Below are 11372 nucleotides of genomic sequence, written 5' to 3'. Positions count from 1 at the left end.
AATTCTGTAGCAATTGCGGTAAGAAGGGGCATCCTCCTTTTAGGTGTTATTCAAAGGATCAAGGTAGTAGCAATAACAACAACAACAACAAAGGCAAGAAGCTAATGAAAGGACTGTTCATGTAATCGAAGAGGACGAAGCAGAGGAAGAAGGGAAAGTTTGTTTTGTTACAGATGTACTTAGAAGATCCATTTCTACTTTCTCTAGTTCATATTATCATCTTGTGTGGATAGTTCTTGTCATCCTTAGTGGATAGTGTCATCCTATGTGGATAGTTGGATCTTCATTATGCATTACATGCCCAAGGGGGAGGATTGAAAGGTGGGCATGGGAACTCCTACTACACCTACTGCAAGTTTTGATGTGACACATAATACATATATGTGTAGCCATTTTGAAAGCCATCTAGAGATGTGAGCTGCCAGATATTGGCTATGAAACCTTTTGTACATAAGCCCCTCCTTTTGTATATGAGTGATAACATATATGTTGTAAAGGTATTCTATTTTTTTATATTATTAAAATTTGAGTGTGAGACTCTCTCTCTCTCTCTCTCCCTCTCTCTCTCTCTCTCTATTGTGTGTGTAGCTATGGTTGTTCCAAGTTTCAAACCACCTTGAGCTAATCTCACCCTGAGCTCATTGCACCCATCGTCGATCCACCCGATCCCTTCATGTAGAAAAACTTTCTTGTTGGGAACAACAAGGCTAAGCACCAGGACCAACTACTATTGCTAGAGAGATTGAGAATGGAATCAAGGGTACACCACTCTATCAACAACCAAAAATGGAGGGAGATAATATTATAGTAGCCAAGAAGCGAAAACAGTCTGGGATAGGGAGCTGTGAGGAGGAGAATGCTTCACATCACCCTAAGTATCTCACTCAAAACATCCCGCGAACTTGTAGAGGTCTCTAAGCAACTTCCAGAGTGGTCGGTCAGGTTGTCAAAGAATATAACAGTGGGCTAGTGGTTGAGGAGACAAAAATTCATTAGACAATGTGGGAAATCCTCCGTATATTAAAGGGAAGCAAGGTCCAATGTCAAGGGTGGTTAGGATCTAAAAGCGATAAATGAAAAAAATATATATAAAGAACACTGATGCAGGCGCTGTTGCACCATCCTTTTGGGGTGTTCGAACATGGGAAATGTGTGATGTTAGTGCTCATGATAACGGTTCAAAGGCACAATTTATGTGGTTGTGCAATGATGATCACAAGTGTCAAGTCTGTAACACAATCACTCAATACCCTACAAGAGTCCCAAGTATATGGACAATGGAAAAGGGAACAAACATAACTGCTTCACACTTGCTAGAATTGGAGATAGGAGGCTTCATAGAAAAGAAAGTTGCAGTTAAGGAAATCAATAATGTGCATTATCAGCTAGGAGTATCACTATAAGCCTCCAAGAGACTTGAGTTGGTAGTAACCATGAAAGCCTGGATTGTGCAGCACAGTGTTGTGAAGGCAAGCATGCATGAAAAATTCATGGTAGAGACATCTTCTTCACAAGTCTTGGTCGAGAGGTATGAAATTCATGTTGCAAGTAGCCCGATGTGTACGCGTGGAGACTTTGCAGAACGAGTAGCACAAATCAAACCATACATGGCCGGCAAGAATAATTACTTCATCTTCCTTCTCTACTTCGTCTTGGATTTAAACCACAATATGTTTATCCATCAGAGAAAGCTAACAAATGAGGATTTGTTTTGTGTGTTCAACTATCATTGTACATCATAAAATAGAATTGTAATTAAATTGTTTCAATCAAATCCCCTAGTGCCCACATTCAATTGTATGGCACAAATTGTAACTGCTAATTTAATATTGTAATACTTTCTGTGGGAATTCATGGAGAGGGTGGCTTGTGTCTTAATGTTCATCTGCTATGTGTGAAGCATAATTTTTGGTTAGTACATGTTAGATTTTGATTTGATATTGTAATCCTTTTTGGAGAATCTCATGATTTAATAAGGTGGTGTGTATCTTTATGTTCAAAGCATAATTTTACTCATGTACATGCTACATTGAAGGTTCAATTGGATTGGGAAATAGCAAAGAAAGCTCCCTCCAAAAAGCCCTCTATACCAAGGGCATGGAAAGCTTTTTCTTTGCAAACACTACTCCAGTGAAAGGATTAGAAGAGCTCCTTTGAAAGCTCCCTCCAAAAGCTCTCTCCATTTCCATCCGGCCAAAGAAACCATGAAAGAAAGGATGAACATAAAAGGGATCATCGCCACAAGGATGTGGTGATTGAAGGACTCACATAAAGTATGATGATTGTAGGTACAAATACAATGGTTATGCCAATAGTGATGACGAGAATGGACATAGAGACCCTAGCTCTTAAAAAGGAGATCAACCACCAAAACTTGAGTTGTTCAATGTTTAATGAGGTAGTGATATGGAGCATGATTGATTTGGAGCTTTCATGATCAAGAGAAAGGATTGTGAATGCGTTGCAAACCACCACACATTATATGATGACTAATACATGAACAATAGACATGATCAAAGATATTAAAGACAAAGAGACTAGGAAAGAGAGGAAGAATATAGAAGGGATTATTTCCACAAGGAAGGTGATCAAAGGACTCGTAGAGAGAAAGACACAAGGGATCAAGATGATAGAAACACTAGCTTTTTAAAAGGGCGTCAACCACAACTTGAGCTCTTCAATGTCCACCAAGGTAGAAATACTAGCTTTTTAAAAGGCCTCCACACGAACTTGAGCTCTTCATTGTTTACCAAGGTAGGGTTTCATGTGTCATGGATCAAGGTTTTTGTGTGCATCTTATGGGATTTGATGACTTAAAGGCACGTGGCAGATGAATATTTCATGGCCATGCAACCAAGGTTGTCGGTCCAAGGATGCCTATTCCAGGGCAGAACCCTTTCCATGAAAGGTGTGGACCAAAGGGTAGGGCAAGATATTCAACCGATGAAAAATGGCCTTTGAATGAGGAATCTAATCCCTCTAATATGAATAAATTTTTAATAGGCTACAAAGAGCTTTCCAAGGGTTTCATCATAGAGGAGAATGAAAATGACTCTTTAGACAACCACTATTTAGAGAGTGAGTTCACGTGACAGATGGGCAAGGATTTCATTCATGTCTTTACGTAAAGTGTGAAGTGGTAATAACTCATGTTATTAACACCCCATGGGAGTGTTAATAACATCAAATTCACATTAACCTGTTGAACTGGGAGTTCTTGTTTGCACATCAGGATATTTGATTTGCTCGACGTTCCCCCTTCGTAGGCCGACGAGCTCGAAATTGCCTTCAAATTTTCAAAGAGGCGTCAAGTTTGGAGGGCCTATATAAACAATGGTCCATCCTCTCAGACACCCTTTTTGGCACACTATCTAGTGTCCTCACTAGAGCTATTATGCTTGAGCTTTATCATGTAAATTTTTTGCATCTTTTTTTCGCTATAGAAACATCGAGGTATAGTTACCTCCCTTGGGTGTCTATCCACCTCGAAGCCGGTTTAGGTAGGAAGCATTCTCGTGGAGGTTTTATGTGCTTCAAGTGCTTGGAGATCATTTCTATTGTTGGAATGGAGCGCTCATCATCACTACACCAGCATACTTGTATTTTACAACTAGCTACCTCCCCTAGACCGCTTGGAAACAAGTTTGGGTAGGAAGCATCCTTGTGGAGCATTTAGGTGGTGCATGTGCTTGGGGCTCATTTATATTGTTGGAATGGATCGCTCCTCATCACTGCACCAATTTTATGCTATTTTGCTTCTTCTTTTATGACTACATATCACTTTTATCAGTGTATTAGGTGGTGGTTATGTGAGGCTCATTTATCAATTATTTGGGAGGATAGTGGAACCCCCTTCGTGGTCACATGGATCCTATTATGCCAACTCAATTCTACCGAGCACACCCTTTTGTAGGGCATGGTTGCACAATGGAGCCTGCAAAATAAGTTAATGCTTGATGTCAAAGTGCCTCACGTTTATGCAGTTTGGACTTGCTGGCAACGTGACCAGTTGAGAGTGGATATAAATTATCACGTGCAGCTTTTGGATTGTAAGGTATGGGTTTTGTCCTAGAGTCACTAGGGTGTGGGTGAATGAGACAAAAGGTGGAATTATCCCACATGTAAAGGTCTAAAGCTGTAGAGCTACTTAAAGCTCCTTTCATGAATAAACAATCATTCCAAGTTTGCATCACATGTCTCTTGTTTATGGTGAGCTTGTGATGGGTTAGCCAACTACTCAAGGTCGTGTTTATGAGTCCAAGTTAATCTATCTTGGAACCTAATTTTCTTGAGTAACAATCTAGCCTAATACACTCACTTGTCTGCAAAATGTTTGTCTATAATGCACCTTAGCTAGCACGGTCCCATTCCCATCAAGTGGTATTAGAGCTATGGTGTGTGCTAGCTAGGTTTATTGCTATGCATTTGTGTGTTAGTGTGATTAAAATACCTTAATTATCATTAGCAAGATTCATTAGGTTTACTCTCACCAATTTGATCCTTAGCCTCTCTCTTCTACTCTCCTATTGCATATCTCATGCCTAACAAGTATTCCATTGGCTAGAATGAGCATGTTCTTGAGTTAAAGACTCTTGGGTCACTACTCACTGGCTAATTGGAAGCCTAATTAGCATAGAGTTCATTAGTTTATCATATTGCATTCAAGCCTACTGCCACTCATCTTGCATCAATAGCTACTCCTCACTTTAGCAAAATTGGCACTTGCAATTGGTGTGTGTACGTAGCCCCCGTCCCCAGAGCTTTTATTTGAGCCTATGTATGCCAATTTTGAGTTAAATCTCAAGATTTAATGCCCCAATTGATTTTTTCTTAATCAAGCTTGCTCTCTGGATTTTTCTCTACAGATCCTCAAATTGAGAAGTGTGTGTGTGTGTGTGTGTGTGCGTGTGCGTGCTCTTTAGAGCATTCAATGCTCAAGGCACCTTTTGGGTGAAGCAAAGGAAAATAAAAATCATTTTGTATTTTTCTGCTGAGAACATGGGGACAAGGCCTTGTAGGGGGCCCTTTCCCACGACATGCTGCTTCAAAAAGGCCTTTACAAGCCCCTTTCCCCCTAAGGAGATGCTCTCACAAAGATCTTTCAAAGACCCAACTCCAACAAAATAGAACCACCATCTTTTGACCGTAGGCTCCAAGATCCAAGCAAATATAGCCTCGAGCAAAAGCTTCAAGAGGGGATTTATTGTTGTACTTTTTTTCAGTCACATCTTAATATCATTTCCGAAAACCCCTACAAAGGCCTAAACTAGCCATAAATCAACCATGAGAATGACTCTAGAAAATACAAGTGATATTGTTACAAATAAATCAATGCAACCAATCGGTGTTTTCACTTCCAATGGCTGACATTTAGGAGACATTGCATGGTGACAAGAACCTATATATGATAACAATACAAGGTTAAGGGGCCATGATACTGCTCCATTTAGGAGTAGAGATGGAGTTAGTCATTCAAGGATATGTCAGCAATGTATGTTATGGAGATACAAGCAAAATTCAAGGTTTGTAATGTGCTTCTAAACCTCCATGCCTATGTGTTTGCTTGGTCGATAGAATCAGTATATGGGATAGGGCACGACTTTTGTTCCTTATTATTTTTGGGGAGACATAGTGTCAACTCTCCACTATACTTTTGCATGCCATTTTTGAGTGACTCACACTATTTGATCTATATTGTTTCTCTTTTGCTTATTTTATGCATAAGTTTAACTACTCATGTTGTTTTGTTCTAGCTCAACAATAGTGGATTCCTTTGCATTCCAAAGTTAGAGGATACCATTGCTCCTTATCCTGGCTCCTAGTACATTTCAATCTTTACAATTTGCATGGCTTCTTGTTCACTAGTTTTACCATATGTTCTTGCTTATTATTGTTGTAATTTCTTTTAGTCACATCTTAATATCATTGCCAAAACCCCGTGTCAAGGCCTGAATTGGCCATAAATCAACCATGGGAATGAGTCTAGCAAGTTAAAGTGATATTATTGCAAATAAATCATTACTATTCGGTCTTTTTGCTTCCAATGGACAATAGTTATTACAAGACATTACATGGTGACACAACAACATGTATATTTGCGGACTTGGTGATGCAAAGAGATGTTATACAAAGAGGATAGCTAACAACTACCAAGCCGTAGTAAGGAGATAGTAGGGACATTCATGTAAGGCGGTGACGGTATTAATGAGCATTACAGTTTGTAAGTTGCAGTCAGCTTGGCATTTTTCATGCATTTTGTAAATTGTAATGGATGAAAATTTACTTCGTTGGCCTAAAACGGTCTTGTACAATCCAACAAGAGGTTGCTCCATGTAGCCTCAATCTTACCTATCAAAGAAGTACCCACATCGTATGCTTTTCAGCTTAAATCTTTGCATGTAACCACATCGTATCCTCCCTGGGTCTCCCAAGACTAGTTCCAATAATTTAGTGGAACTACTTTTCAACTAATACAACAACTACATTTAGTGCAGTTCTGACAGCACACCCTGCTCGTGCCCACATTCCTCGTTTGATCGACGGACTCCACTCGGTGGGTGGTAAGCTACAATGTGTAGTATTTTTTAGTATGCCCTTGTAGGGTCTCCCTTCCCACAACCTGCTGCTTCAGAAAGGCCTTTACAAGCCCCCTTTTCCCCTAAGGAGACGCTCTCACAAAGCTCTCTCAAAGACCCAATTCCCACGGAATTGAACCACCATATTTTGACCTTAGGCTCCAAGATCCAAGAAAATATAGCCTCGAGCAAAAGCTTCAACCAAAAGCTTCAAAAGGGGATTTATTGTTGTACTTTCCTTTAGTCACATCTTAATATCATTTCTGAAAACCCCTACAAAGGCCTAAACTAGCCATAAATCAACCATGAGAATGAGTCTAGCAAATACAAGTGATATTGTTACAAATAAATCATTGCAACCAATCGGTCTTTTCACTTTCAATGGAGGACAATTAGGAGACATTGCATGGTGACAAGAACCTATACATGGTGACAATACAAGGTTGAGGGGCCATGATATGGCTCCATGTAGGAGTAGAGATGGGGATAGTCATTCAAGTATATGGCAGCAATGTATGTTCCAAAGATACAAGCAAAATTCAAGGTTTGTAATTTGCCTCTAAACCTCCATGCCTATATGTTTGCTTGGTCGACAAAACGAGTCTATGGGGCAGGGCACGACTTTCGTTCCTTATTATTTTTGGGGAGACATAGTGTCAACTCTCCACCTTAGTTTTGTATGCTATTTCTGAGCTACTCACACTATTTGATCTATATTGTTTCTCTTTTTCTTATTGCATAATGCATAAGTTTAACCACTCATGTTGTTTTGTTATAGCTCAACAATAGTGGATTCCTTTGCGTTCCAAAATAAGACAATACCATTGCTCGTTATCCGGGCTAGTAATACTTTTTAATCTTTACAATTTGCCATCGCTTCTTGTTCACTAGTTTTACAATATGTTCTTGCTTATTGTTGTACTTTCTTGTAGTCACATCTTAATACCATTGCCAAAACCCCGTGTCAATGCCTAAATTGATCATAAATGTACCATGGGAATGAGTCTAGCAAATTAAAGTGATATTATTGCAAATAAACCGTGCAACTAATCGGTCTTTTCGCTTCCAATGGACAGTAGTTATTACGAGACATTGCATGGCGACACAACAACATGGATATAAATGACTTGGTGATGCAAAGAGATTCTATACAAAGAGGATAGCTAATAACTACCAAGCCATAGTAAGGAGATAGTGGAGGCGTTCATATAAGGTGGTGACGATATTAATGGGCATTACGGTCTCTAAGTTGCAGTCAGCTTGGCATTTCTCATGCACTTTGTAAATTGCAATGGATGAAAAGTTACTTGGTTGGCCTAAAGCGGTCTTGTACAACGCAACGAGGGGTTGTTCTACTTAGCCTCAATCTTACCTGTCAAAGAAGTACCCGCATCGTATTGTTTTCAACTTAAATCTTTGCATATAACCGCATTGTATCCTCCCATGGTCTCCCAAGACTAGCTCCAATAATTTAGTGGAACTACTTTTCAACTCTAATACTCATAAGGCATACAGAAACCGATTCGTATGAACCTACAAAACTTGGAAAACACCAAATTTGAATAGCCTACAAACTTTAAAATTTGAATAGCCTACAAATTTGAATAGCGTAACGATCTTGAAAGTTTTGAACCTTATGTGACGTAAACGATGAGGTGCTAGCAATTCCACTACCCGACTCTCATTCTTGACCTGCAAGGCTTTGTAGCTCTATAAATTCAGATAAAACATTGTACCAAAACATAGCACGCCCTGCAAGTAAAACATTCATTCAAATACAGAACACTAGCTGTGACAGCATCCCGACAAGGCCATTATATTATGGATAGCAGCTCTGATGCCACCCCCCACGCCTTGGTCGTTGCATCCAGTGGGCAAGGCCATGTCGTCCCGGCCATGCTCCTCTCGGAATCGCTCGCCGCCCTTGGCTTCAAGGTAAGCTTCATCTACTTCTCCTCCTCCTATGCCAGGCTCAAAGAGTGGAATAGTCTTGTTCTCCCTAGCCCAGATCTAAGGGGAGACACTCTATCTACGACGAGCACATGCTGCACCGGCGAGCATTGTGAAAAAAATACAGGTCCCACCATTGTAAGTGATGGCATTGAGGTAGGCAACTCAGCTCCTACTTTTGATGGTAGCGGTAGCGGCGGTGGTGATGGTGGTAGAGGTAAAATTTTCATCTATGTGCTCGAGGATGCCTTCGAACCGGGCGACATTGATAAACACCTCTATGTCACCCCTTCCATGAAGGAGAAGTTGTTTAATCTTATTGTTGAGCTGCGAGAACAGGGTGACCCACCTACATGCCTCATCTGCGACTCCCTCAGCCCTTGGACACTTGAGGTTACCCAGCGTGCCGGCATCCCTCGAATTGAATTATGGACATCCAATGCCATGACACTACTTTTGATGTTCAATCTTGAGGTCCTCTACTCTGATGGCATCTTCCCTGAGAAAGGTTTCTATTTTGCTCTGTCTTTTTTGGGGTATTGATCTTGTCTTTGATTGGTCTGATGCTCCTCATGCTGAATCACGTCATACTTAGTTATTGTTGTGAAAGCTGTATAAAAGTTGTAGCATTCATAAACATGTTACATGACTATAGGCAAGTCATCAGATATCGAATGCCCATGAATTTCTGTCATCCATTTCTCCTTTGCATAGTAATTTCTCCGTTCTCCTTCGAGGAATATTATACAGGCAACGAATTTTCTGTCATGAAGATTGAGTTTAGTTTTTATCACTAGCTGATGTCATCTTTTGCAATGTGGATAGGATCCCCCACCCAGTGGAAGAGCGAGACCCCTTTGATGCTAACTCATATTCCAGGCCTTCCACCATTCTCATCTGAGCTTGTACCGCAAGAGCTGCGATTTGCGGACTCATCAAATCAATATGTACAATTCTTTCAGGAGGAGCTGGCTTCATGTGTGAAGTCTAGCGAGAGAGTTCTGATCAATTCCTTGTTGGAGCTTGAGCCTGATGCATTTAAGTCATTTGAAGCTCACGGAATTTCCAGCTATGCGATCGGCCCCTTACGCACCCAGACGAAGACGGAAGATAATGCCCAGACAGAATGCCTATCATGGCTCGACTTGCAAGCAGAGTCGTCCGTCATCTACATTGCATTTAGTAGTATTGCAAAGTTGTCTGTAGAGGATATACAAGAGCTTGCTGTTGGGCTAGAGGCAAGCGGGAGTCCCTTCTTATGGGTCATAAGAGAGGATGCAGTTACAATGGAAGAGCTGCCTCAAGTGCTCCCGGAAGGCTTCCTTGAGCGGACAAGGGGCAAAGGAATGATTATAAGCTGGGCTCCCCAAGTAAGGGTGCTAGCACACAAAGCGGTTGGAGGCTTTATATCTCATTGTGGCTGGAATTCAACACTGGAGAGCTTGTGGGCAGGTGTTCCTCTTCTATGCTGCCCGCGCCATGTGGAGCAGAGGTTGAACTGTCACTACCTTTGCAATGTGTGGGGGGCAGGATTGGAGCTGGGGCGCACGGAGACCGGTGGCTTAGACAGAAGCTTTGTGGAGGTTGGAGTGAAAGCATTGTTGCAGGGGGAAGAGGGTCATAAAGCTAGAAGCAAAGCGCAAGAGATCATGCACATTATTGAGAAGACTACCCAACAAGGAGGACAGTCTTTTAGCAACTTGCAAAAGTTATATGATGATATGAGAGCACTCTGCTCAAAGCCCTCAAAGTAGTGCCATGGATAACACCCTCATTGATTCAGTCAAGAAAGCTAATTTGATATAGCAAGTAGGGTCTTGTATGTATATTCCTCTACTTAAGTTTCCTCCCGGTGGAAATGAGAAGAGAGGTGTTGGATGCTTAGAAAAACAGATGATGCATCATATATTCTTTATATGTTATTTCTGAACGTGGCTTAGCACATATACAAGTATTACTTAAGGGCAGGCAATCAACTTTACTGTGGAGTATAATGCTGGTTAGGAGCAAGAGAAAAACCACATTACACCTCAACTTTGCAAAAAAGAGTGTTAAAATTCTGAAAACATAGCTCAAATTTCTTGAATTTCACAGTGCCCTACACAAGAGGATGAGAAAGAGAGTGGCATCCACTACTCAATGCTGCTCTTTCGAGAAGTAGGAAGACAAATGGAAACTCTCTGTGGAGCTCGATCTTGCCCAAGGTTAATCATGTAATGTATGTTGCAAACACAAAAAGTTTTGGACAAATTCTCACAGTAATTCCGACATTGTGACTTACCTCAACATCATGAGCTTTTGCAAGGGAGTCACTACATACGTAGCTAGGTACGATTGGGAGCAACGGACCGTTGGCTCGGTGGGGGGTCGGTGGTCCTCTGCCCCCAATCATACCTAGCTAGGTATGCGGTGCCTCTCGAGCAAAAGCTCATGATGTTATGCATTGTATGGAAAACACTAACAAAGACTCTGTTTTCCTACATGAGAAAATTTCTAAATCTTCAAGTAAAAGCAGACAGAGTCTTTGAAACCGATTAGCTTACTTGGAAGCATGTTTGACACAAGTAAAACGGCAAAAGGAACTTCGTAAGACAAAAAAAAGCTAAAAACGTTGCACGTAGGAGTCGCTTGACAGAGTTCATCCGATGCAAAGCTCAAAATCAAAAGCAACGGCTTGACTCCCCTCGTACCAACGATACTCTTGGCCAAGTGAGAACCCAAATTTTTGAAGGGTTTTCTGACCTAAGTGTGATGATTCCTCAACGATGCAATCTTCTTCTTATTCTTCTCTTGCTACTTCTTTGTACCCATAACGAGCAAAAAGATGTTTTCCTCAAAGATTTACCT

The 11372-nt window shown here is 40.9% G+C and overlaps 1 protein-coding gene across 1 annotated transcript; it reads left to right on the top strand.

The window, feature by feature from the left end:
• The first annotated feature begins 8323 nt into the window (after positions 1-8323).
• Positions 8324-10440, top strand: LOC147425465 (UDP-glucose:p-hydroxymandelonitrile O-glucosyltransferase-like). The gene is made up of 2 exons (XM_086500178.1): positions 8324-9033; positions 9351-10440. The coding sequence occupies exons 1-2, from the start codon at positions 8397-8399 to the stop codon at positions 10277-10279; spliced, it is 1566 nt and encodes a 521-aa protein (XP_086356304.1). The 5' UTR covers positions 8324-8396; the 3' UTR covers positions 10280-10440.
• The last annotated feature ends 932 nt before the right edge of the window (positions 10441-11372 follow it).

This window comes from Adiantum capillus-veneris, chromosome 25, assembly GCF_014529385.1.
Source record: "Adiantum capillus-veneris isolate H3 chromosome 25, ASM1452938v2, whole genome shotgun sequence".
Classification (NCBI taxonomy): Eukaryota; Viridiplantae; Streptophyta; class Polypodiopsida; order Polypodiales; family Pteridaceae; genus Adiantum; species Adiantum capillus-veneris.
This window is presented reverse-complemented; position numbering and strand designations above follow the sequence as displayed.